The sequence below is a fragment of the Oncorhynchus kisutch genome, linkage group LG15, assembly GCF_002021735.2.
Source record: "Oncorhynchus kisutch isolate 150728-3 linkage group LG15, Okis_V2, whole genome shotgun sequence".
Taxonomy (NCBI): Eukaryota; Metazoa; Chordata; class Actinopteri; order Salmoniformes; family Salmonidae; genus Oncorhynchus; species Oncorhynchus kisutch.
This window is the reverse complement of record NC_034188.2, coordinates 61,574,226-61,602,216: the sequence shown is the minus strand read 5'-3', so window position 1 is coordinate 61,602,216 and position 27,991 is coordinate 61,574,226. Positions and strand designations below refer to the sequence as shown.

The 27,991-nt window shown below is 45.2% G+C and overlaps 2 protein-coding genes across 3 annotated transcripts; one reads left to right on the top strand and one right to left on the bottom strand.

Moving 5' to 3' along the window:
• Positions 1–2,325: 2,325 nt before the first annotated feature.
• On the bottom strand, positions 2,326–26,725 carry LOC109904823 (calpain-5-like). 2 transcript variants are annotated; one of them, XM_031790715.1, is made up of 14 exons: positions 26,324–26,675; positions 19,451–19,610; positions 14,613–14,744; positions 13,395–13,600; positions 9,264–9,472; positions 8,997–9,189; positions 8,642–8,835; positions 5,482–5,559; positions 5,151–5,346; positions 4,946–5,068; positions 4,664–4,860; positions 4,108–4,229; positions 3,855–3,991; positions 2,326–3,737 (listed from the first exon to the last, which is right to left on the bottom strand). In XM_031790715.1, exons 4-14 carry the CDS (start codon positions 13,506–13,508, stop codon positions 3,558–3,560), a joined length of 1,743 nt encoding a protein of 580 aa, XP_031646575.1. In that variant the 5' UTR covers positions 13,509–13,600; positions 14,613–14,744; positions 19,451–19,610; positions 26,324–26,675; the 3' UTR covers positions 2,326–3,557. The 2 variants fall into 2 exon arrangements, with proteins under 2 accessions (XP_031646575.1, XP_031646574.1); XM_031790714.1 differs by lacking the exon at positions 13,395–13,600 and having other exon boundaries at positions 26,324–26,725.
• Positions 9,973–12,517, top strand: LOC109905634 (olfactory marker protein-like). Its single transcript, XM_031790716.1, has 2 exons — positions 9,973–10,232; positions 10,973–12,517. The coding sequence occupies exons 1-2, from the start codon at positions 10,140–10,142 to the stop codon at positions 11,399–11,401; spliced, it is 522 nt and encodes a 173-aa protein (XP_031646576.1). The 5' UTR covers positions 9,973–10,139; the 3' UTR covers positions 11,402–12,517.
• Positions 26,726–27,991: the final 1,266 nt, after the last annotated feature.

The window sequence follows — 27,991 nt, the reverse complement described above, 5'->3', positions numbered from 1 at the left end:
AGAGACTGACTCTGGGACCTTGTCAGTACACTAAAAACACCATATTACCCCATCCCACCCACTAGTGGATACCGCCAAACCCAATCACAGTATAATACAATGCCACATTCCAGAAAACCATTATAAAAGTACATTGAACCCGCCCTCAGCTGTACATACTGCCGCCCTAAGACCCTATACCTCCTGAAATAACCCAACAGGGAGGGAGAGACACAGGGAGACAGAGAGAGAGAGAGAGAGAGAGAGAGAGAGAGAGAGAGAGAGATGCACAGCAAGAAAAAGGATACAGGATATTAGGCTAACCCCCATTGCCCCCATTAAAACTAAATTCTAATCAACACTCTCACGCAACACCAAAACTGTCAGACTGATAAACCAATCAACTGATAGAAGAGAGCGAGATAGAGAGACAGAGATGTATAGAGGGTGTATAATGACTAGCCAGGATCTGCTCACAATAAGACTAATGGAATGAGTTTATGGCGATGTAAAGCCTCTGATTTGAACTGATTTAAACTCCTGTAGCTAAGTTTGGGGCTAATTAACTCTGGGGTTGAACCAGAAACTCAGAATTTCTTAATAACTTCTGACCAAGGCTCGCTACCCACTGTGCCAATAGAGGTAACAGTAACACCTTACTTAGAGTAGTGATATGTTGCATTCATGTAGAATACATTCTTTATGTCATGCATATAAAGGCTTCCTGTTGCTACATATCACCAAAGTTGAGAAGTGTTACTGAATTCTTAGGCAGATACAGTACCCACTGCACTGTGCCAGTCGAGTTAACCCTCTAGGAGAGGTAGTAATGTAACTGTAGTTAATTGACGGTAGAAACAGCAGAGCCTATAAGAACATTACATGTTATCTGAATGTCATGTGAACATTCATCTAAGCTGCAGCAGGAGCAATTTAAAACATTTAAAAAATTCTACAGCTGATAATGCAACACGAGCTGTGCGAGTCGAAGGATGGACAGGAGAGATGGTAGAGGGTCTCTCTCTGCAACTAGTCAGTATCCACAACCCGGAGCAGGCAGGATTCTCTAAATGAGATACAGTACATACAGGGAGTAGCTAAAGAGGGCTCTATCAGCTCTGCTTACACACACACAAGGCAGGTATGCCTATGATTCAATGGTTAGTTAATCATTAATGTTTCTCCATGTGAACACCCTGAAACCACATACTAGGACTAGACAGTGTCAGATATAGAGCAAACATATTGTACTAACACTCTCCCACATGTTATCTGGACAAACAACACCAATAAACCTTGTAACACACACACACACACACACACACGAGGGAGAAGTTAGCAAAAAGTAGCTTTAAAAAGTAGCTTTAAGAGCCAAAGCCTCCATGCTTCTTTAAGCCTCCTGACTATGTATATTCTTACCACTGTGTACAGTCCTCTTTCTATACCCCTCTCTCTCTCGTTCCAGATGATTGTCCCAGGTCTATGTTCACTCAGACAAGTCCACAGAATGCAGTGGGGTGGATGGATGAAGGCAGGACAGAGAAAGAGAGGGGTTTCCTGAATCTCTCTCTGTTAGTGGGTGGTCAGACACCTGCTGCACTGTAGAGGTACTAGTGACTCCCTTGCTCCTGCTCTCTCTCTCTCTCTCTCTTAGTGGGTGGTCAGACACCTGCTGCACTGTAGAGGTACTAGTGACTCCCTTGCTCCTGCTCTCTCTCTCTCTCTCTCTTAGTGGGTGGTCAGATACCTGCTGCACTGTAGAGGTACTAGTGACTCCCTTGCTCCTGCTCTCTCTCTCTCTCTCTCTTAGTGGGTGGTCAGACACCTGCTGCACTGTAGAGGTACTAGTGACTCCCTTGCTCCTGCTCTCTCTCTCTCTCTCTCTCTCAAGGTATTAGCTGTGACACACCAGCTCATTCACTGCCACTGATCCCAATTAGAGTTACTGGGGAGAGAGCGATAGAGGGAGGGAGAGACAGAGGGGGGTGGCCGGAAACCCAGTGGGGGGCAGTGAGGCACAACGTAGTGGAGGTCACACACACACACACACACACAACCATTCAACATGCACACAGAGAGAATGCATTGCTTCACATACAGAAACAGAGAGCACATCTCGCTTCTATTGGTGTTGCTGTAATAAAGGTCAGGCTGTTCTGAAAGACACATTGATCGGTGTTCCTCACACCTCACTGAACCTAACAGCACACACAGTCACACACTCTCTCTCGCTCTACACAGCATGGTTGATAGTGGACTCTATCAAGAGAGAGTTCTGCTGAGTAATGGGACCACACACACTAGATAAAATGGAGGAAGGGACACAGAATGACCCGGCACCAGACAGACAGTGTTTTAACTATTTAATACAGTATACATTTGATTGAAACCAGCCAACAGGTTTAAAGAGAAATAAACAGAGAAGTATAACACTAAATCATTAAATAGCCTTTAAATCACCCTGCGGTACATTAAAATATCATAAACCTTTACTTATAAAGATAAGAAACAAGCCTGCTCAGATGAACCAGTCCTTCTCTAACAAGGACCCACCACCATGACAGAGACTGGCATTATGACTGTTTATGACACTTATGACAGTGTTAGGAAGTCCTCATGATGACGAGAATGTTATAGATAAATGTGATATGATTTGAAACATGATCTACATGGCACTGTAGTAACTGGAGGTAATACAACATGATAAGAGTACAATGGGAATGAGAAAGAAGGGAATGAAGGGAGGAGTTGAGTGTTTGAGTAAAGAGTCGAATGTAAGAGTGACAGTGTTGGCTAGAAACTGTAGCTTAATCTCTCTTCTCCTCTAGTGAATCTAGTCTGTCTACTGTATTGGGCCTCCCACTGGAAAATCAACATGATATAAAAGTAGAGCAACCGACAGAAATATATATATATATATTTTAAGTTTAATTATAAAGTTATTAACAAAAATAACTTGAACAATGTCTCCCCTAAAGAATAAAAATGTCCGTAACTACTCTCAGCACCCAGAACCAACTCAGCTACTTGAAAGAGACTAGTACAAAGCCAACTGAAATGTAAAACTAAACCATGTAAATAAATGTAAACAGGACAACATATACAGCTGAAATACACAACAAGTATTTATATATCTGTAATGCACAAGGTAAAGTGGTTATTAGATGAGAAAGGAGAACTAGGAGATTAAATGTCCTCTGTTGCCCCCATGTGGCCAGGGCTAGTACTACACTCCGTAAAAACCAACACAATACAGTCTGGAATCCTAACTTTGGTCCCTCATCAGATAAGGTTAATGGCAAATTAATTGATATTTATGATCAAATCTTTGGCAAAACAATACAACTTTAAAGATACATAAACTGTAAACATATAGTTAGTATATACAGTACATATAGTGATGATGTTCATATTGAACAGTGTAATCATGTATACTGCCAATTCCAGCACATATGGAAACAGAAGGGACCTCTTGACCAATCATATACTCTGTTACTGGCACCTGTTTCGCTCTTCTCTCATATTGGACGGAGGGAGTAAGGCACTGATTGATAGATTGGTGATTGATTGATGGTTAGTCAGATGTTAGTGAGAATGTTGCTGGTCACCATGGAGACGGTGAGCGTGCCTGGGAGGTCGTTGTCTTGGTGATTACCCTTGTCCCTCAGGTGGACGGTAACCTGCTGGGGGTCGCCTGGGTCAGAGGTCAAACTGACCTGACCCAGGAAGGAATCCATCAACACGTTGTGGTTATACACCTGGAATGATGAATGAAGAAGTACTGACTTTAATTGAGAGAACTGTTACTTATTGAAACAACCCAAATGGTGATGTTCACTCTACTTTAACTCCACCCCCCTGCTCAGTCTCCTCACCTCTATCAGTATAGGCTGGTTAGTTCTCTTCCTGTAGAATAGAGCCTTGGTGTCAAAGGTTGGGCTGCGGGTGTTTTTATAGACCGGAGAACGAACCTTTTCCCCCTCACAACGAATGATCACATATGGGTCTGACGCTGCAACACATACATACAGACTGTCAGTAGGAGAAGAGTGGAGAAGATATGAAAAGGACCAGACCAGAGAAGAAAGGGGAACAGACGGAGAAGGGAGAGAAGAAAGGTTTGTATACCTCCGTCAGAGTCTTGTCCAGCCAGTCCATCTGCTCTGTGGACATGAATCTGAGTGACCAGGGAAGGGAAGCCACACAGTCCTGACCAACACGTCTGGGCTGGCTGATCTAGGGTTAACTCTCTATGGGGGGAGAGAGAGGGCAAGATAATGAGGAGAGTGAGTGAGTGAGTGAGTGAGTGAGTGAGTAAGTGAGTGAGTGAGTGAGTGAGTGAGTGTGTGAGTGAGTGAGTGAGTGAGTGAGTGAGTGAGTGAGTGAGTGAGTGAGTGAGTGAGTGAGTGAGTGAGTGAGTGAGTGGGTGAGTGAGTGAGTGTGAGTGTGTGAGTGAGTGAGTGTGAGTGAGTGTGAGTGTGAGTGAGTGTGAGTGAGTGAGTGTGAGTGTGAGTGTGTGAGTGTGTGAGTGTGAGTGAGTGAGTGAGTGAGTGTGTGAGTGAGTGTGAGTGTGAGTGAATGAGTGTGTGAGTGAGTGTGAGTGAGTGAGTGTGTGAGTGAGTGCGTGAGTGAGTGTGAGTGAGTGTGAGTGAGTGTGAGTGAGTGAGTGTGTGAGTGAGTGTACCTGCAGTCGGCGGGGACGTCAGTGAAGATGCGTAACAACAGGTCTCCTTCCAGAGCGGGATCAAAGGTTGTGGGTATGACAATGTAACGACCCTCCTTCAGGGAACAGCGTAGGAACACACACCTGGAGTTGATGTACACACTCCCACACACCTTCTGCTGCCGAGTGTGCATACGGTACTGCCTGTTCAACTCCACCTACACACACAATCATTTTAATGACCACATGAATAAGACTTTCACATACATTCATTTGAAGGAACACATGAATAACACCTCTCACCCGGTGTATCTCGAAGCCTATAGCCAGGTTTTCTCCCTTCCCCTCTTTAGGTCTGGCTCTCTTGTCTGTCTGCTGTAGACATACCAGCACCTCATCCTCTGGCTTCTTGACGTTGAACACATACTGCAGGGAGAGACACACACACACACCAGTCCTATAAATCAATGCACACACACACGCACCCTCCCCCCATCCCTACCCCTACCTGTGGGTTCTGAACAAAAGTGTGTTTGTTATTGGTGCAGCCCCCGGCGCGGTTGCTGAGCGGGTCGTCATGGTTCCGCCAGGCGCCCTTTAGAGAGCCCTCCTCCCAGGTCTTGTGAAGAGACAGGTAGGAAGTGTTGATCAGACGACACATGATCAAATCACTGAAGTACTGACAGAAGTCATCAAATGTCATCCTGGGTGGGGATTGAGGGGAGGGGAGGGAAAGGGAAGTCATCAGGCTTCATTCTATGGCCATCCATTTTCTCAGCCGTGCGGAGGAAAGGTTAGGGGTCATGGCTAGATGTCATAGGTTAAGGGTTAGAACTCACCAAAATTCTCCATCGTCCTGCACAATCACTCCGATCTTCTCTCTTTCACTCTTACTCACCTTCCCCCACTCCTCTGAGCTGAGAGAGAGAGGAGAGAGAGAAGTTGTTGCAGAGAGGTTCTCTATCGCTCACAGTGTTTCTCTGAAGGGTGTTCTGTGTGAAATAATGCTACCAGAACAGAACTGATAGAGTAGGGGACTCAAGGTTCTGAGACATGAACATCAGAGGCTCAGATGGACAGTTTCCCCAAGACCTTTTGGTGCCGAGATCATTTTTGGAATTTTCCTATGATACAGGATATTAATGAAACAAACATTCTAAGAGGAATGAACCATCACATCAATCACACCCTCTCCCAACCAGCAGAGGGAGCAGTGAGTCAGGAACCGATCACGACACCCCCATCTGGGGTTATTTTAAAAAACTATTTATCGAAGCTCATTTACTGATTTCTAAACTATTTAAAACGGTAAAATTCTATTTGGAGAGCAGCAAAAAAAAGCTACATTTACTCCAGTATTAGCTGCCTGCTACGCACTAGCTCAGTACCAGGATTACAACTCTAGTTTAGTTGCATGTCAAGTCAAACAGCAGTTACCGAGCCAAAGCCATCTACTACAGCTGTTCTGTGTTGAAAAATGTCACGCTGTTCCCTGCAAATGCATCGATGTGCTTTCCACAGAGAGGAAGAGGCAAAGTGAGAGGTTTCACTCTCGCAAAGTAATTAAAGAGCAGCAGTAAAAAATAACAATATATACAGGGGGGTGCCTGTACAGAGTCAATGTGCGGGGGCACCGGTTAGTTGAGGTAGTATGTACATGTAGGTAGAGTTATTAAAGTGACTATGCATAGATGACAAAGAGTGCAGTGGTGTGGAGAGTGGAGGGGGGCAATGCAAATTGTCTGGATAGCCATTTGACTAGATGTTCAGGAGTCTTATGGCTTGGGGGTAGAAGCTGTTTAGGAGCTTCTCCACTTCTCCACCTGCTCCACTGCAGCCCCATCGATGAGAATGGGGGCGCGCTCGGCCCTCCTTTTCCTGTAGTCCACAATCATCTCCTTTGTCTTGATCACGTTGAGGGAGAGGTTGTTGTCCTGGCACCACACGGCCAGGTCTCCGACCTCTTCCCTATAGGCTGTCTTGTTGTTGTTGGTGATCAGGCCTACCACTGTTGTGTCATCTGCAAATTGAATGATGGTGTTGGAGTCGTGCAGTCATGAGTGAACAGGGAGTACAGGAGGGGGCTGAGCACACACCCCTGAGGGGCCCCTGTGTTGAGGATCAGCGTGGCAGATGTGTTGTTACCTACCCTTACCACCTGGGGGAGGCCCGTCAGGAAGTCCAGGATCCAGTTGCAGAGGGAGGTCTTTAGTCCCAGGGTCCTTAGCGTAGTGATGAGCTTTGACGGCACTATGGTGTGGAACGCTGAGCTGTAGTCAACTAATAGCATTCTCACATAGGTGTTCCTTTAGTCCAGGTGGGAAAGGGCAGTGTGGAGTGCAATAGAGATTGCATCATCTGTGGATCTGTTAGGGCGGTATGCAAATTGGAGTGTCCTTGGGTTTCTGGGATGATGGTGTTGATGTGAGCCCTGACCAGCCTTCAAAGCACTTCATGGCTACAGATGTGAGTGCTACGGGGCGGTAGTCATTTAGGCAGGTTACCTTTGTGTTCTTGTGCACAGGGACTATGGCGGTCTGCTTAAAACATGTTGGTTTTACAGACTCAGACAGGGAGAGTTTTTGAAAATGTGAAGACACTTGCTAGTTGGTCAGCGCATGCTCGCGGTACACGTCCTGGTAATCAGTCTGAATATTGACCTGTCTAAAGATCTTACTCACATCGGTTGCGGAGAGCGTGATCACACAGTATTCCTGTACAGTTGGTGCTCTCATGCATGTTTCAGTGTTATTTGCCTCGAAGCGAGCATAGAAGTAGTTTAGCTCGTCTGGTAGGCTTGTGTCACTGGGCAGCTCTCGGCTGTGCTTCCCTTTGTAGTCTGTAATGGTTTGCAAGCCCTGCCACATCCGATGAGCGTCAGAGCCGGTGTAGTATGACTCGATCTTAGTCCTGTATTAACACTTTGCCTGTTTGATGGTTCATCGGAGGGCATAGCGGGATTTTTCTTATAAGCTTCCGGGTTAGAGTCCCGCTCCTTGAAAGCGGCAGCTCTAGACTTTAGCTCAGTGCGGATGCTGCCTGTAATCCATGGCTTCTGGTTGGGGTATGTACTATCTGACCTCTTTTTTTATTGATCGAGTCACTGGTGCTTCGTGCTTTAATTTTTGCTTGTAAGCAGGAATCAGGAGGATGGAATTATGGTCAGATTTGCCAAATGGAGGGCGAGGGAGAGCTTTGTATGCATCTCTGTGTGTGGAGTATAGGTGGTCCAGAGTTCTTTTCCCTCTGGTTGTACATTTAACATGCTGATAGAAATTTCGTAAAACTGATTTAAGGAGCCGGGGCTACTAGGAGCCGGGGACCGCAAGTTTTCCGCAAGTTTTCTTGTTTGCTTATGGCGGAATACAGCTCATTCAATGCTATCTTAGTGCCAACCTCTGACTGAGGTGGTATGTAAACAGTTACGAAGAATACAGATGAGAACTCTCTCGGTAGGTAGTGTGGTCTACAGCTTATCATGATATACTCAACCTCGGGGTAGCAATAGCTTGAGACTTTCTTAGATATAATGCACCAGCTGTTATTGTACAAAAATACATAGTCCGCCGCCCCTTGTCTTACCAGACGCCACTGTTCTATCATGCCGGTACATCGTATAATCAATGCAGATAAAAAAAAAACATAAAACACAATCGGTTGGGGGCACGTAAAATGTCTGCCTTCTGCTCTCCATAAAGCCAGCCAGCCATACAAATAGCGTTCCCTCCCGCTCCCAGGTATCCACATGGTCCTAAAGTCAGAAGGTTAACGCCACTAAATAGCATTTGCCTTTTAATTCGGGATTTGAATGATTTTCGTAGCCTATTTTAAATTGTTGGTGTTGAGCTAGCTAGGATATGGCGACTGTCATTCCCAATTGGCACCTCTGCACACACTCTTCTCGCCCACTACCAGGCCAGGTCTTCCTTGTGAAAGAGGTCTTCTGACCTCAATAGGACTTGTTGTATAACTAAAGGTAAATAACATTTTAAAACCTACCTGTCGCTCCAGGCACCGTTCCACTCTTTCTCTCCCCAGGGGTTTCGGAGTCGTATCATTGTGAGTTTGTCTGACTTGAAGTAAGCCATGAGGCCGTGGCCCAGCCGGACTTTTCTAACGTCTGTCACAGCGTAGGCATGACCCTTCACCAGACCACAGGCCAGACGAGCCTCCATCTCTGCTGAACTGGCCGCCTGCAGGGAGGGTTGAAGAGTCAGGATTCTAGGCGTATGTGTGTATGTGTATGTGTGTGTGTGTGTGTGTGTGTGTGTGTGTGTGTGTGTGTGTGTGTGTGTGTGTGTGTGTGTGTGTGTGTGTGTGTGTGCGCGCGCACGTGCATCTTTGTGTGTTATACCCGTATGGAGGCGCTGATGAGGCCTCCTCTGTTGTGGACCTTGAGGACTCTGTCGAACAGCGTTGAGCGTTTCTCCTTGTCCGTACTCAACCCTTCCTCCAGTAGGTCCAAGGGCTCCGAGACGCCACCCGTAAAATCCACCAACGCATCCGCTGTGTTTCCCCCATCCAATGCCTCGTAACACCCATACATCCTACAAACACACACACACACTCAGCAAAAGCAACACATCCTACACAAACACAACAGTCCATCTATAGTACTAACTTGGCGTAGGCCTTCTCCGCCAGAGCGCTCCAGAACTCGTTGCTGTCATTGGAGTGACAATACACCAAGTTGCCGTTCGAAGTGGGCAACCGGTCGTCAATGACAACATCCACCCATTCTCCAAAGCGCCAGAAGCGGAAGTGGAAAATTCCGGCGTAAGACTCTGGCTTGTCCTCATCCCATTCCTGGTCCTTATGGTCTGGGATCACCTGGGAGAGAGATAAGATGCTCAGAACACGTCACAGCTGCATGGCCTGGCTGGTCTAGAGGTAATGCTGCAGCCTCCGGCACACGTCTTTAGTATGGTCATGGGTTCAAATCCGGCCTACTGCCCTTTGATACAATCGCTCTCTAACTTTCCCCACTACCAGTCTCTCTCACTATCTGCTCAATACAAATCAGAAAAATCACAGCTAACAAGCAACCACCTAGTGCATCATAACAACCAAACCAAAATGTACACACCACAAACAGACAATGGCACGCGCACACACACACACACACACAGCCAGACAGCCCGCCCGCCCGCCCGCCCGGGTATATTAATAACCAGCCCATCCAGCTATGACCAACCAGCTCCCAGAAGCCATCAGGAAAATCCCTGGTTCCTCTTCTGATGTCATCACTTCCTGTTGCCTAGCGCCACCACACACTCCCTCCTCCCCCCTCCCCCTTCTGTTCTCCATCCCTCCCTCACTGTACATGCCACACAATCAATAGTCCCAACCAGAGAACCAACTCAACCATGTTACCCTCTGGGAAAGAGATGGCATAAGAGACAGAGACAGAGGTGGAGAGGAACAGAGAGAAACTATCTGCAGACACAGACACACACAGACAGACAGGCAGGCCTAGTTCCCTCCCCAGCAGAGAAAGATGAGCTCTCAGACAGGCACAGACCCGGCCGCGGCCCCCTCGCACGGCTCAGCCATGGAGCTACGCTTTGCAAAGGACACTTCCCTCACTGAGGTAAGACTGTTCACATGGTTGAGATGAGGTTGAGATGAGGTTGAGATGTGGTTAAGACGAGGTTGGTGATTGAAATAGCACAAATCGATGGTTCAGTTGGTTGCAAGTTTGCCAGATTAAGCAGGCATTGTGTCAAGAAGCAGTGCGGCTTGGTTGGGTCGTGTTTCGGGGGACACATGGCTCTAGACCATCGCCTCCCCCGAGTCCGTACAGGAGTTGCAGAGATGAGACAAGACTAACTACCAATTGGCTTCCACGAAATTGGGGAGAAAAGCAGGTAAAAAAAACAAAAACAAAGTAACCTATTTACTGACAAACGGACAGTTTTCAGGAGTCGACTTGTACTGAATGGGATCTGCGTCTGAGTATCCAATACGTCCAGCATATTATAGTTATACTATTATAAAAGTATTATTATTCTACAATGTGATTCGCAGGTGTGTCCAGTCTCTGCAGCAGAGTTGTCAAAAGTGCAGTTATATTATAGTATTACTATAATATGATTACATTATGAATATAGTTATTATTGTTACTAGGTAATGCAGCTGTGTGTCCAGTCCCTGCAGCGGAGCGGTCAGAAGTGCAGTTATATTATAGTATTATGATTACATTATTAATATAGTTATTATTGTTACTAGGTAATGCAGCTGCGTGTCCAGTCCCTGCAGCGGAGCGGTCAGAAGTGCAGTTATATTATAGTATTATGATTACATTATTAATATAGTTATTATTGTTACTAGGTAATGCGGCTGCGTGTCCAGTCCCTGCAGCGGAGCGGTCAGAAGCGACAGGACGGGGAGCGGTTGCTCCTCCCCCACGAGGCTGTTTACCGTCTGGACTTCTCCAATCAGAAGCTGACGTTCGTCCACTGGTCGGTGTCTCTGATTGGTCATGGCAGAGTGACCATCACAGGGATCTCCCAGCTCTGGACCCCTGACCTCACACACCTGATGACCCGGCAGCTTCTTGAACCCGTCGGAACATTCTGGCGGAACGCTGGTGACCCGGAGGACACGCCCCTCAAGTGTCTGGAGGCGGACATCCAGGAGTTTGGGGAGCGAATCGCGGAGATGGCAAAGGTCCGCAAGGTCATGTACTTCCTGCTTGCCTTCAAGGAGGGGGCGGAGGCTGACAAGGTCAGCATCTCCATGGAGTTCAATCAGGCCTGACCTACAAACCTTAAAGGGATACTTCTGGATTTTGGCAATGAGGCCCTCTGGATACCAAAGTGTGTACTTTTCTGCATCCAGTATGAAGGAAGATAGAGGTAGTTTTGCGAGCCGATGCTAACTAGCTTTCGGGCAATGACTGGAAGTCTATGGGTAACGCTAGTTAGCACTGGCTCGTGAAACTACATTTATCTTCCTTCATACTGAACACAGAGACATAACAATTGTAACCACAAGTTCATCCAACTCTGGGGAAGTAGATAAAGGACCTTATTCCCAAAACCCCGAAGTATCCCTTTAACTGCTTCCCTCTACTCCTCCTCTAGTCTCCCTCTCTCCATTCTAAGGGAATGCCTTCTACTACAGCCAGTCTAGTTTGGACCAGTCTACACTCCTATCCTTCTCTTTACGCCCCCCGCCCACACACACTGAGTCCCATTTCTCATCTGTGTGTGCGTGTGTGTACTTCCTTCCTGAGTATCTATCTAGCTATCTATCTATGCATGTCAGTCAACAAGCGGCTAGAAACCATGTTTTGAAGGTAAAGTCGTTACACAGTAGGCTGCAGATTCAAACTATAGATACAGGTAACTGCCAAAATAAAGGAAACACCAACATAAAGTGTCTTAATAGGGCGTTGGGTCACCATGAGCCACTGTAACAGCTTCAATGCGCCTTGACATAGATTCTCCAAGTGTCTGGTACTATATTGGAGGGATGCTACACCATTCTTCCAAGAGAAATTCCAAGAGAAGTTTTGTTGATGGTGGTGGAAAACGCTGTCTCAGCCGCTCCAGAATTTATACATGACTAAGTATGATCTTAATTGCTTAATTAACTCAGCAATCACACCTGTGTGGAAGCAGCTGCTCTCAATATACTTTGTATCCCTTATTACCCAAGTGTTTATTTTATTTTGGCAGTTATCTGTATATTTATATTTAAAACCGGAATGATATGAATAGCTTGTTCTGATCCTTCTTTATAGGGTATATTAGAGAACCAATGCTGCAATGTAACTTCAACCATATTCACTTTGCATGAAATATCACAACAATATACTGTAAACTGGCCATGTCATCTACTGCTGTCCAATAAAGAGCTGTAGGTACTCTGTCCTGCTGTGTTTGTGTTAATGGTCAGGACAGGGAACAGGACAGACATGGCTTAGCCTCAGGATACAGTAGCTACGGTTGCTGTTCATTCATAGGGAAATCAATACACACACTTTCCCTCCCTCTCTCTCTCACACACACACAAGTGGTAGACTACATACCAGAAGGCAAATGTAACACTTTAGAGAGAGAGAGAGACAGACAGGCAGACAGACAGAGAGAGAGAGAGAGACAGAGAGAGAGACAGACAGAGACAGACAGACAGACACAGAGAGAGAGAGAGAGAGAGATTGACAGAGAGAGACAGAGAGACAGACAGACAGAGACAGACAGAGACAGACAGACAGAGAGAGAGAGAGAGAGAGAGAGAGACAGAGACAGAGAGAGACAGACAGAGTTAATGAGAGTGATCCGGAGCACATTATTATAGCAGCACCCTCCCAGTGGATTAATAAGTGTGTGTGTGTGTGTGTGTGTTGGGGTAGAGGGGACAGTAGGAAAGTACAGTTTGGTCCAATTAATAACACCATCTCTGTGTTAACGAGCTGCTTCTAGAACACATCGTTACTGACTCTTGATAGAACATGTCGTTAAACACCGGGACTAAACAACCATTAATTAATCCAAACATACACACACACACACACACACACACACACACACACACACATACACATACACACATACGCCAACAATAATGTATTCCCTGGGCGCTAATAATAACAGTCATGATGGTGCAGATGTAACAGAGGTAGTTTAGTTAGGACAAGTGACCTCGCCTGAGGTTTCAGCTCAGCGGACTAACACAGTACCGGTGACTAGGTTGGGAAACAGTCCCAGCTCGAGGGCAGAGAGCCTGTGTTAAGAGGAAGACCCACCATAATGAACGTTGGTTGTGTGCAGTAGACCACCTTCTGGCTGTCGACTAACAGTCGCACTTCAACATGTAGAATCATCCGGGAAATGAACAGAAAATGCTTAGATCTCTTCATCAGACCGGTCCGTTTAGCGCTCTCCTGCCAGCTCTGTCGTTGGAGTGAAATACGCTCTCCAACCCAACAGCAGCTGTTTTCTCAGTGATCCTCTGTTGTTCAGGAAATGGAGAAACATAATAAACCTGCTCAATTGTTTCAGATGAAAGATCAGAGCCCTCTCTGTGATGTGATGGTTTAGTGAGGTAGGGGTACGGAGTTATATCATGCCAGTAACATCAGTCCACAGCTTAAAATATCACCAATGGCGCTGCCCAATTGGTACCTTTTCATTGTCAAGCAGGGCAGTCATGTGTGCATGTGAAGCGAAGGACTACTATTCTGAGCCATTGCACGGATAGGCACAATAGAGAAGGTGAACCTATTAGCAACACAGTGACGTCCTTCACACTAGGAACCAGGGGTATGGGGCCAGGGGTATGGAGCCAGGGGTATGGAGCCAGGGGTAAGGAGCCAGGGGTAAGGAGCCAGGGGTAAGGAGCCAGGGGTAAAGAGCCAGGGGTAAAGAGCCAGGGGTAAGGAGACAGGGGTAAGGAGACAGGGGTATGGAGACAGGGGTATGGAGACAGGGGTAAAGAGCCAGGGGTAAGGAGCCAGGGGTAAGGAGACTAGGGTAAGGAGACAGGTAAGGAGCCAGGGGTATGGAGACAGGGGTATTGAGACAGGGGTAAGGAGCCAGGGGTAAAGAGCCAGGGGTAAGGAGACAGGGGTAAGGAGCCAGGGGTATGGAGCCAGGGGTATGGAGACAGGGGTATGGAGCCAGGGGTAAGGAGACAGGGGTAAGGAGACAGGGGTAAGGAGACAGGGGTAAGGAGACAGGGGTAAGGAGCTGGTGAAAAGTGGTGGAAAGTTGAACACAAAACGTTGAGACCAGTGGGACTAATGCTAATGATTCACTGTGAACTCAGTGGAAAAAACACACACTGCCATCTCAGAAGGGCCACACCACCACACACACACGAACACAAAAACAAACAAGCCACTCCTCCAAATAGGAGTCGGAAATGATAATAAACTCCAAGTCATTCTGTGTGTGTGTGTTCATGCTTGTCACACACCCAAGGCAAACAAACACACTACATGCAGACGGTCAGGGATCCTTACCTTTTGCCACAGAGTTTCTCTGGATGCCAGGGAGGAGCAGGCCGCTACGAACCAACAGTTCCCCAGCTGGCCCTGGAGGAGGTCATGAGCACTGATACCATCCACAAACAACTTGGGGTTATCACACAGCTCCTATAGAGAAGAGACAACATGGGGTTATCACACAGCTCCCATAGAGAAGAGACAACATGGGGTTATCACACAGCTCCTATAGAGAAGAGACAACATGGGGTTATCACACAGCTCCTATAGAGAAGAGACAACATGGGGTTATCACACAGCTCCTATAGAGAAGAGACAACATGGGGTTATCACACAGCTCCTATAGAGAAGAGACAACATGGGGTTATCACACAGCTCCTATAGAGAAGAGACAACATGGGGTTATCACACAGCTCCTATAGAGAAGAGACAACATGGGGTTAAAGCTAGATTTACAATACTAAGGAATGTCTCATGTGAATTCGAGTTCAGTGCAGTCTGACTATGTGCATTTGTATCAAATTGTACATTTAAATGAAATGATGAAGGGAGGAGGGGACAACATGGGATTAACACACAGAGGGGAGGGTAGGAGAGAGAGAGGGACAGAAGACAGAGAAAGAGGGGGGGGGGGGTGCAAACAAGAGAAATGAGACAGGATATTAGGCTAACCACCCCTTTCCCCAATTAAAATTCAATTCTAAATCAACAGTCAAAAGAACAAGTTTCTGAGATGCATCTGAGTAGAAGCCAAGAAAACCATTAGTGATAAAGATCTCTTCCTCTCCTCTGTCCATCCATCCATCCATCACTCTATCCTTGTTAATTAATGACACTCAGAGACTGTTTTATGTGGCTGTGCTGCTCTCTCTGAGCTGACCACTAATGGCAGGAGGGAGGGAGGGTTTCCCAACAGTCTGGGTGCGTCTCAACTTCCACACGATATAGTGCGCTAACTACGACCAGGGCCCAAATGGGAACATAGAGGTCCCAAGTGTCACCTAGAACCACAGATCATTAAGTCCCTTTTCCATCCGCTCCTTCCCTCAGCCCCAGCAGAGAACAGCCTCTCTAGGCAACGTGTGGTAGGACATAGGGCAGGGCGATATGGCCAAAATATCATATAAACAGTTTTTATTTTTTAGACTGTATTTTATGTTTTTGAATAATAAAAGTTGTACATTTGCTTTATGAGTAGTGAGTGATCCTAGGGTGCTTTATGAGTAGTGAGTGATCCTAGGGTGCTTTATGAGTAGTGAGTGATCCTAGGGTGCTTTATGAGTAGTGAGTGATCCTAGAAGGCTTTATGAGTAGTGAGTGATCCTAGGGTGCTTTATGAGTAGTGAGTGATCCTAGAAGGCTTTATGAGTAGTGAGTGATCCTAGGGTGCTTTATGAGTAGTGAGTGATCCTAGGGTGCTTTATGAGTAGTGAGTGATCCTAGAAGGATTTATGAGTAGTGAGTGATCCTAGAAGGCTTTATGAGTAGTGAGTGATCCTAGAAGGCTTTATGAGTAGTGAGTGATCCTAGAAGGCTTTATGAGTAGTGAGTGATCCTAGAAGGCTTTATGATTAGTGAGTGATCCTAGGGTGCTTTATGAGTAGTGAGTGATCCTAGGGTGCTTTATGAGTAGTGAGTGATCCTACGGTGCTTTATGAGTAGTGAGTGATCCTAGAAGGCTTTATGAGTAGTGAGTGATCCTAGAAGGCTTTATGATTAGTGAGTGATCCTAGGGTGCTTTATGAGTAGTGAGTGATCCTAGGGTGCTTTATGAGTAGTGAGTGATCCTAGGGTGCTTTATGAGTAGTGAGTGATCCTACGGTGCTTTATGAGTAGTGAGTGATCCTAGAAGGCTTTATGAGTAGTGAGTGATCCTAGGGTGCTTTATGAGTAGTGAGTGATCCTAGAAGGCTTTATGAGTAGTGAGTGATCCTACGGTGCTTTATGAGTAGTGAGTGATCCTACGGTGCTTTATGAGTAGTGAGTGATCCTACGGTGCTTTATGAGTAGTGAGGGATCCTAGAAGGCTTTATGAGTAGTGAGTGATCCTAGAAGGCTTTATGAGTAGTGAGTGATCCTACGGTGCTTTATGAGTAGTGAGTGATCCTAGAAGGCTTTATGAGTAGTGAGTGATCCTACAGTGCTTTATGAGTAGTGAGTGATCCTACGGTGCTTTATGAGTAGTGAGTGATCCTACGGTGCTTTATGAGTAGTGAGTGATCCTAGGGTGGCAACACATAGAGTCTTTCTCCATTCTGATTGTTTTATACTGTTCAATTGAATCAAGAATAATTTTCTGCATTTTCATCCATTTCCGGCACTCATTTGAGATCATTTCCATACTGCGGCAACGCAGGGCTGCATGATATGGGCAAACAATCTAGACCTGCAAATTGACTTGCGATTTACAGAAAAACACTTGGGTGAACTGTTGGAATCATGGAAATAATGATTATTCTAATTCTATAGTTAGAATATAATAGCGGGAACTTTGAATACAGTGTTGTTTGACATGAAAACAAATTAAAATGCCAGGAAGGTGTTGTTATTGTGACAGGCAAGGAACCAAAGTGTTGATAAGTGTTTCCTAGGAGACCCTATAATCTTTAGCTACATGGAATGTTTTCTCTTAGCTACTTCATATAGCTAAAATTCTTGCTTTGCGTATTCCTCTTTGATTTAGAAGATACATGCTGATTAGGTCTACACCATCACTGGTATTATCAGGCTGTATTGCTAATTACATTTGCTCTGACTCAGTACAGTATTTATTGGCTAGCTAGTGATTTGCATTAGCGGCTAACAAGATTTAGGCCCAACTTGCTAAGAAAATGCAAACTAGCTGTTGGCAGATGTAAGAAACACAAACTAATAGTGTAATTATAGAACGCTAGTTGATTTATAATAAGAAGCTAAGTGAAAATAGCATCGTTGTCATCAACATTGTTGCATGTGCTGCATTGATCATGCAGACTGAACGCAAGTGTCTCGTGGTTGAGGAACAAGAAATGTGCTCCTTGAGTGACAGAGGGTGGGGCTAGGTCTGTGTGGAAAGTGGCATGGAGAGAGAGAGAAGAGAGAGGAGAGATATGACTCAAGTAGCAAAGTAAACCATGAAAATGGTACACCAGGCGTATCACATTTAACAAACCAAACATTCAAATACCGTTATAGAAGGTAAAGTAAAAACCCAAACCCGTCCGTGCATCAATACTGGTATATCGTAAAATACGGTACACTGCCCAGCCCTAGGAGGACAGTACCAGGGTGGGGTGGTGATGTAGGCCCTGGAGCAGGACCAGAGGAGGAGGAGGAAGAGAAGAAGCAGGCCTGACCACACTAAGCTACTCTTTGGGACTGTACTAGACACTACTATAACTAGAGGTTAACAGGGGGATCAGAGGTCTTGTGAAAGACATTGGGGATAAAAACCTCTGGTACACTCCCAAAGAAGATCAGTAAGTCTAACACACTGTAGAGTGGCTCTTTTCTCAACCCTTTCCATGGTTCGCTGCTCTAACCACACACCGCCACACCCTACCCGCGCTTTCTCTGAGCCAGGGGGCCCTCCTGAGGAATCTCACTGGGTGAGAAGTAACCTTTTGCCTTGGGCTTGATCAGCTGCTGTGTTGGAGCAAGGCTGGAGGAAAAACATGAATACAATAGATATATTATCTATGAGTAATACCTTTACACCAAGGCTTTATTTACTGGTCCAACCAGTCTTGCTGTTACACCCTCCCTTACCTGGACTGTAACCACAGCTGTAGAATAACAGCAGAGTATAAAGAAAGTAGAACATATCATGGGAGCGGCATGTACTGTAACAGATGAATATCGGAACAGTAGACACACACGGATGTGAAGCAGAACAGACAGAAGGTACTGTTGGTTGTCACCAGTGTCGCTGTTTGTTTTATCCCTCTCCCACTGGACGGACTGCTCTCTCTCTCTCTCTTCTCCTGTGTTCAGACAGTCAACGCCACGTTAGCTCCTGATACAGCTCAGTGCTGCGCAACCAGGACGTGTGTGTGTGTTTGCAATAGTGTTTCTATCTATCAGCAGTGATAACATACTGGTCACCTGATATTAACTAGTACCTCTCCTACTGGTCACCTGATATTAACTAGTACCTCTCCTACTGGTCACCTGATATTAACTAGTACCTCTCCTACTGGTCACCTGATATTAACTAGTACCTCTCCTACTGGTCACCTGATATTAACTACTTCCTCTCCTACTGGTCACCTGATATTAATGTACCCACACACCATTTGAAGGGTTCATAGAGAGGAACATTTCTTCCATTTCATCCTCTATTCCTTCCCTGACCCATTTCCTTCTTACACATGTGAGATAATAAACAAACTCTCAGTCAGATGCTTATTCAAACACCTTAACTCTGGGACTGGCACAATTACTGTATAACCATGTAACCGACAGTTATGGATGAAGACAGTCATGAAAATAGAATTACCGTACAAATAAAATAATGAACCGCTCACTGTAGACGGGATGGCCGGGCAATCGTGCGGTTGAGTCCATTTCTGCGATAACATGGACTCTTCAAAACTGTGATTTTCAAACACTATGAGAATTCACGGTGATGTGGGGAACAAGAAAATACCCTCCCTCTGGTTAGAAACTCTTTGTTTTGACTTTTAATCCTACCAAGTGGTGACAGCTTTTATCTTAGGACCTTTCTTCTCTTTTTAACCACAGATCATAGAAACACACTGGTTTCACATCATGTAGACACTGGTTTGGTGCTGAAGAGGATGAATATGAGGTTGAAAAGTGGCGGAGTTGCCCTTTAACTCCCCCCCACACACACCCCTCCCGTCAGTGTGTGGTACCTTAGGTCTCTTCCAGGTGATGGTTCCTATGCTGTTCGTTTTGTAGAACAGAGACTGGTCTGTAGCCGGAAACACAGAGTCTTCAAACAGGACCCGATGCTGCTGGCACTTCTTACGCAGGGAGGAATAGCCCTGTCCTTCAAATGGCACCACCATCACCCTGCAGGAACACACACACATACACTGTCACACACACAGCAGCAAAACACTGGTTCTCATACGACACAACCATCTCCCTGGAACACACACAAATACACTGTCACACACACACACAGCAGCAAAACACTGGTTCTCATACGACACAACCATCTCCCTGGAACACACACACATACACTGTCACACACACACAGCAGCAAAACACTGGTTCTCATACGACACAACCATCTCCCTGGAACACACACACATACACTGTCACACACACACACAGCAGCAAAACACTGGTTCTCATACGACACAACCATCTCCCTGGAACACACACAGTTACAGACAAACAAGTCCAAACAGTGTAAAAAATTATATTTTCTGGAAGGAAAAACACTTTGTGTAAACTTAAACGACTAATACCAGACAAAGCATGTAGAAATGATAAGGGACCTATAACATTATATGTATATAAATAAGAGAGAACTACCAGTCCCCTACATAAAAGGTAGGTAATCAGGGAGAATAAAAACAATGAATTTAGCAGTATTGATTTTGCTATTATGTCTGAACAAAAGAACGCTGAATTAGTCATGGGAAAATGCATAGAATGGCTGGATATTAGCTTGAAACTGCAACCTTTTCTCTCAGCTCCATGACAAAATTACAGCGCCAAGATGGGGGCCTGCGCGCTCATTGCCACTACCTCAGCCACTTGATATTTAAAAACCTGATATTGATAATGGTAGCACAGGAGGTTGGTGGCACCGCAATTGGGGAGGACGGGCTCGTGGTCATAGCTGGAGGAGAATGTTATCAAATAAATTAAACATGGTTTCCATGTGTTTGGTGCCATTTAATTTGCTCCGTTCAGGCCATTATTATGAGCTGTCCTCCTCTCAGCAGCCTGTGAATGGTGGTTACCGTAGCTTAAAGGCTACATTTTTCTGGTGGGGAGTCTATCAGATTTATGCCCAGAAGAGGGCAAACAAGAGAAGGGTGTGTGTGTGTGTGTGTGTGTGTATGTCTGTGTGGTGTGTGAGAGTGACAGAGACCCATTATCTACATTCTACACTGACTCCTCCCATTGAAAGTAGAGAAAAAGAACCACCGTTGTTCAAGGATATCCTCTTTTTCAACACACACAGCACGTTACACCATAACAACATACGTCTCCAGTCACGTGACACATACACACAACAGACACTCCTAGTTTACCAATGGATCACTGGGAGTAACCAGCTCCCAACTCCAATGTTAGATCAGAGGTTACCAGACCTTTTAGCATAGTGGGCTTTTACAGTCTGAAGTTTTTTACCATTGTCCGTCTGCTAAACACACAAATTGCTGCTGTTCACTGGTCAGACAGTCAGCAGGACTCTCTTGTAGTCATGGAGATGCTTATGGGATGTAGCTAGGTAGTGTAATCATGTTAGTGTTTGACAACCCTATTAGAGACAGAACACACACACACACACACACAGAGTTTACCATAGACAAAGAGAGGTGAAGGGAGTAGTCGGTTCACAACAGCTAAAAGTACAAACTACACTGAACAAAAATATAAATGCAACATCTAAAGTGTTGGTCCCATGTTTCATGAGCTGAAATAAAATTTGTTTACATCCCTCTAAGTGAGCATTTCTCAGTTGCCAAGATAATCCATCCATCTGACAGGTGTGGCATATCAAGTAGCTGATTCATTACACAGGTGCAGCTTTGTCACACAGCACAATGCAACAGATGTCTCAAGTTTTGAGGGAGGTTGCAATTGGCATGCTGACTGCAGAAGTGTCCACCAGAGGCGTTGCCAGATAATCTTATGTTCATTTCTCTACCATAAGCCACCTCCAACGGTGCTTTTTTAGAGAATTTGGCAGTACGTCCAACCGGCCTCACAACCACAGACCACGTGTAACTGTGCCAGACCAGGACCTCCACATCCAGTAAAATCTTTGAAAATGTTGCATGTTGCGTCTATATTTTTGTTCAGTATACACTACTTGTTTGGATAAACTTCATTATTATTATGTATAGAATTGTATTGTTATTTACTTTTTACTTTTTATGTGATGCACACTGCAGAGACTACAGGAAGAAGAATTATCACTGAATTATCACAGTCAATCATTGTAAAGTTTGTTTCTGTGTCAATTAATCCCATAAGCATTGGGTTTTCCAACTGGTGATTTGACACAAAAATAAAAATGTAATTCATTCACTCACTACAGGAATACTGTATGCAGTTCAGTCAACCACCGCTACTGGTTGGACTTAGTCTACTGGAGGTCTAGATGGAGCTGTCACGGTACTACTTACAACTACACTGCTCAAACAAATAAAGGGAACACTTAAACAACACAATGTAACTCCAAGTCAATCACACTTCTGTGAAATCAAACTGTCCACTTAGGAAGCAACACTGATTGACAATAAATTTCACATGCTGTTGTGAAAATGGAATAGACAACAGGTGAAAATTATAGGCAATTAGCAAGACACCCCCAATAAAGGAGTGGTTCTACAGGTGGGGACCACAGACCACTTCTCAGTTCCTATGCTTCCTGGTTGATGTTTTGGTCACTTTTGAATGCTGGCGGTGCTTTCACTCTAGTGGTAGCATGAGACGGAGTCTACAACCCACACAAGTGGCTCAGGTAGTGCAGCTCATCCAGGATGGCACATCAATGCGAGCTGTGGCAAGAAGGTTTGATGTGTCTGTCAGCGTAGAGTCCAGAGCATGGAGGCGCTACCAGGAGACAGGCCAGTACATCAGGAGACGTGGAAGAGGCCGTAGGAGGGCAACAACCCAGCAGCAGGACTGCTACCTCCGCCTTTGTGCAAGGAGGAGCACTGCCAGAGCCCTGCAAAATGACCTCCAGCAGGCCACAAATGTGCATGTGTCTGCTCAAACGGTCAGAAACAGACTCCATGAGGGTGGTATGAGGGCCCGACGTCCACAGGCGGGGGTTGTGCTTACAGCCCAACACCGTGCAGGACGTTTGGCATTTGCCAGAGAACACCAAGATTGGCAAATTCGCCACCGGCGCCCTGTGCTCTTCACAGATGAAAGCAGGTTCACACTGAGCACGTGACAGACGTGACAGAGTCTGGAGAAGCCGTGGAGAACGTTCTGCTGCATGCAACATCCTCCAGCATGACCAGTTTGGCGGTGGTTCAGTCATGGTGTGGGGTGGCATTTCTTTGGGGGGCACATGGAGGGCTCGCCAGAGGTAGCCTGACTGCCATTAGGTACCGAGATGAGATCCTCAGACCCCTTGTGAGACTTGGCCCTGGGTTCCTCCTGGGTTCCTCCTAATGCAAGACAATGCTAGACCTCATGTGGCTGGAGTGTGTCAGCAGTTCCTGCAAGAGGAAGGCATTGATGCTATGCACTGGCCCACCCGTTCCCAAGAACTGAATCCAATTGAGCACATCTGGGACATCATGTCTCGCTCCAACGCCACGTTGCACCACAGACTGTCCAGGTGTTGGTGGATGCTTTAGTCCAGGTCTGGGAGGAGATCCCTCAGGAGACCATCCACCACCTCATCAGGAGCATGCCCAGGTGTTGTAGGGAGGTCATACAGGCACGTGGAGGCCACACACACTACTGAGCCTCATTTTGACTTGTTTTAAGGACATTACATCAAAGTTGGATCAGCCTGTAGTGTGGTTTTCCACTTGAATTTTGAGTGTGACTCCAAATCCAGACCTCCATGGGTTGATAAATTTGATTTCCATTGATTGTTTTTGTGTGATTTTGTTGTCAGCACATTCAACTATGTAAAGAAAAAAGTATTTAATAAGAATATTTAATTCATTCAGATCTAGGATGTGTTATTTTAGTGTTCCCTTTATTTTTTTGAGCAGTGTGTATATTCCTTGCAGATCTGAGGGAGTAGGAATTAGGGAAGGGGACTAGGAGTATGAATGGAATGTGGCCAGCCTAGCTGTGGGTTCTGTCTAAGAAGGGGACTATTGGGTTCTGTCCTGATAGGAAACATTATCTCCACATGTCAAAATCACTACTACTACAGAGGTCCCCTCCATATTCATCTCTATCGCTCTCATTCTCTCTCTTTCTCTCCCCTCTTTCACATACACTTCATCTCATTTGCTCTGCCTGTTTGTTTTAATTCTGTCTCACTTCTCCATACTACCCTTTGTTCTATCCCACACTCATCATGTATCACTCTCTCACTCTTTGTACAGTGCATTTGGAAAGTATTCAGACCCCTTGACATAACATTTTATTACATTACAGCCTTATTCTAAAATGTATTAAATGGTTGTTGTTTTTCCCCCCTCAATCTACACCCAATACCCAATAATGACAAAACAAAAACAGGTTTATAAAAAAATTAAAAATAAAGTGAAATATCACATCTACATAAGTATTCAAACCCTTTACCAAGTACTTTGTTGAAGCACCTTTGACAGAGATTACAGCCTTGTGTCTTCTTGGGTATGACGCTACAAGCTTGGCACACCTGTATTTGGTGAGATTCTCACATTCTTCTCTGCAGGTCCTCTCAAGCTTTGTCAGGTTGGACGGGGAGCATCGCTGCAGAGCTAGTTTCAGGTTTCTCCAGAGATGTGAGATCGGGTTCGAGTCCGGGCTCTGGCTAAGCCACTCAAGGACATTCAGAGAGATGTCCTGAAGCCACTCCTGTGTTTGTCTTGGCTGTGATTAGGGTCATTGTCCTGTTGGAAGGTGAACCTTCGCCCCCAGTCTGAGGTCCTGAGTGCTCTGGAGCAGGTTTTCATCAAGGATCTCTCTGTACTTTGCTCCATTCATCTTTCCCTTGATCCCGACTAGTCTCCCAGTCCCTGCCACTGAAAAACATCTCCACAGTATGCTGCCACCACCATGCTTCACCGTAGGGATGGTGCCAGGTTTCCTCCAGACGTGACGCTTGGCATTCAGGCCAAACAGTTCAATCTTGGTTTCATCAGACCAGAGAATCTTGTTAATCATGTTCTGAGAGTCCTTTAGGCAGTGGTGTAAAGCACTTACAGTACCAGGCAAAAGTTGACACACCTACTCATTCAAGGGTTTTTCTTTATTTTTACTATTTTCTACATTGTAGAATAATAGTGAAGACATCAAAACTATGAAATAACACATATGAAATCATGTAGTAACCAAAAGTGTTAAACAAATCAAAATATATTTTAGATTCTTCAAAGTAGCCACCCTTTGCCTTGATGACAGCTTTGCACACTTATTTAATTTTTATTTAACTAGGCAAATTAGTTAAGAACAAATTCTTATTTACAATGAAGGCCTAACCTGGACTACGCTGGGCCAATTGTGGGCTGCCCTATGGGACTCCCAATCACAGCTGGTTTTGATGCAGCCTGGAATCGAACCAGGGTCTGTAGTGACCGCTGCGCCACTCGGGAGCCCACGGCTGTATTGTTGTCTCTACCTTTTTGCCCTTTGTGATGTTGTCTGTGCCCAATAATGTTTGTACACTGTTTTGTGCTGCTACCATGTGCTGCTGCTATGTTGTGTTGCTACCATGTTGTTGTCATGCTATGTTGTTGTCTAGGTCTCTCTTTATGTAGTGTTATCTCTCTTGTCGTGATGTGTGTTTTGTCCTATGTTTTAAATCCCAGCCCCCGTCCCCGCAGGAAGCCTTTTGCCAGGCCGTCATTGTAAATCAGAATTTGTTCTTAACTGACTTGCCTAGTTAAATAAATAAATAATGGAGCGAGCGTCACATTAGTCTGTAACAATCAGCTACCTACTCGAACCACAACACCAACCCAATGTTAGCGGAGGGTGTGGTGTGACTGGCATGGTGTGAGGGTGTTCTCAGGCAATAACACCGAAAGACATGGTACAGACTGAAATGGCAGAGAAAAACTATACTACAACCGTCTCTTTGTTCACAGTTCAGTCCCCATTTAACATACTCAAGAGTATAGGACTGAAAAGAATAGTTGAGTCCTACATGACTCATCAGGCTTTAGAACTTCTACTGAGGAGAAATGAGTTGGGGATGGAGAGAGAAAGTCAGGATTCATAACAGACCTCCACAGCCTGGGGCAAAGGTAGTAGCTCTGCTCAGTAAGTCTAAACACATTTTACAGACTGCAGCTGCTGGGGGGAAAGAAAGTGTATGTTCTGCTTTCCTGCGAGTGAGCTAAGCATATCAACCACACCCACAAATAGATAGTAGACTATTGAACTGAACTAACGTCAAAACGTGTTTGTTTTATACTTGCTGAAGACACAGCAGTTGGTAGGCAAGTAAAACTAAACTCCACGATGTACTGTACTTCACATCAACGGAGTTGCGCTACATCTAGTGTGGGCTTCGACATCACATAAAATGCATATTTTTGTATTTTTCTAAAATACTGCTTTTGTCCTGTGTAAATGTGGGCTATTTTTGGGGTTGTTGAAATACGTCGTTTTTTTATTAATTTTTTTTTTATATATATATATATATATATATATGTAACTTCCGAGCTCCAGTCCGCCCACTCGCGTCTTCACTCGTCTTCGCTCAACTCCGTTGATGGTCTATCGTGGAATATAATTTAACTTGGCTAACAGTTGGTGAAATCGTTTGCTCTAAAAAAGTTTAAATACATTCACACAGAGACAAACATATGCATAATTCCTGTGGGCTATGCTCTACAAAATATTAAATAAGTTCATTCATCATCATTCATTTCCGCAAAACCGACTGGCTGGTTTAGTTTGGGCTAGTTTACCTTGGAAGAGTTGACTCCCTCGGTGACGTATTCGTTTCTCTCCGGTACTACTGGGGCTTCAGTCGGTGAGACCCCTGGTTCGCTCCTGGAGGCTGCTCTTCTGATGCACGAGCTCCCCAGGGCTCGCTTGCTGTCTCTTTCTCACTCTTTCTCTCTCACACATAGGGGAGGGCTGAGTCTTACTGTGCTCTGGCTACTCCTGTTCTCTGACCATGTTGATCAGAATCATGTGGTCCATTTTAGTGTCGACTAGACCTACTGCTCCAATGACATGATCAAGTTGAATCAAAGCTCTTGAAAATATTAATTGGAGCCTACTGCTTTTCACATAAACCATTTGAGAATAAATCCACGTCTCCTTTGGAAAGTGCCTATTTTGGCTAATTTCCAAACAGTAATCTATTTCTGCCTTGTCATTAAAAAAAGTGTGATGTTAAAGCAATAAGGCACGAGGGGGTGTGGTATATGGCCAATATACCATGGGCTGTTCTTACTTGCGACTCGGAGTGCCTGGATTCAGCCCTTAGCCTTGGTATATTGGCCATATATCACAAACCCTTCAGGTTCCTTATTGCTATTATAAACTGTTTACCAACGTAATTAGATCATAAAAATAAATGGTATATGGTCTGATATATCACGGCTGGCAGCCATTCAGCATTCAGGGCTTGAACCATCCAGTTTATAATTATCTTTTGATTCTGGGCAAAACTCCTCACCTTACTCTTCATAAAGAATTGTAACTAAAGCAGCAACTTCGCAAACTCAATATTTTATTTTTCTCCAGAATTAGGTCTAATTAGTTTCAGAACGCACAAAGAAAGATAGAATGTTGCTGTACAATGCTTTCGAAGATGTACGTCTGATGGTACAGTGGCATGCGTTTAGGCTGGGTTCACACAGGCAGCCCAATTCTGATCTTTTTCACTAATTGGTCTCTTGGCCAATCAGATCTGAAAAAGCTCTAATGTGAATTGATCTGATGTGATCGGTCAAAAGAAGAATTAGTGGAAACAATTAAAGAATTGGGCTGCCTGTGTGAACAAATCAAATTGCAGCCAGTATGCAGCAGATCAATCAATTTGCCAGTCTGGAAACAATGTAACACTTTCCCTATCCCAGTCTGCTGTCCCCACATGCTTCAAGATGGCCACCATTGTTCCCGTACCCAAGAAGGCAAAGGTAACTGAACTGAATGACAATCGTCTCGTAGCACTAACTTCTGTCATCATGAAGTGCTTTGAGCGACTAGTCAAGGATAATATCACCTCCACCTTACCTGTAACCCTAGACCCACTGCAATTTGCATACCGCCCCAATAGGTCCACAGACGATGCAATTGCCGTCACACTGCCATATCCCATCTGGACAAGAGGAATACCTATGTAAGAATGCTGTTCTTTGACTACAGCTCAGCATTCAACACCATAGTACCCTCCAAGCTCATCATTAAGCTTGAGGCCCTGGGTCTAAAACCCACCTTGTGCGATTGGGTCCTGGACATCCTGACGGGCAGCCCCCAGGTGGTGAAGGTAGGAAACAACATATCAACTTCGCTGATCCTCAACACTGGGGCCCCAAAAGGGTGCATGCTCAGCCCCATCCTGTACTCCCTGTTCTCCCATGACTGTGTGGCCATGCACGCCTCCAACTCGATCATCAAGTTTG

Bases quoted from the DNA above. Each gene is read 5' to 3' on its own strand.
- LOC109905634 (XM_031790716.1), top strand. From the start codon at position 10,140: ATGAGCTCTCAGACAGGCACAGACCCGGCCGCGGCCCCCTCGCACGGC. The intron at 10,233-10,972 runs GTAAGACTGTTC...TATTGTTACTAG, and splicing joins AGGACACTTCCCTCACTGAG to GTAATGCGGCTGCGTGTCCA.
- LOC109904823 (XM_031790714.1), bottom strand. From the start codon at position 19,606: ATGGTGGTGCCATTTGAAGGACAGGGCTATTCCTCCCTGCGTAAGAAG. The intron at 8,836-8,996 runs GTATAACACACA...CCCTCCCTGCAG, and splicing joins TCATCAGCGCCTCCATACGG to GCGGCCAGTTCAGCAGAGAT. The intron at 3,738-3,854 runs GTGAGGAGACTG...TCATCATTCCAG, and splicing joins ACCAGCCTATACTGATAGAG to GTGTATAACCACAACGTGTT.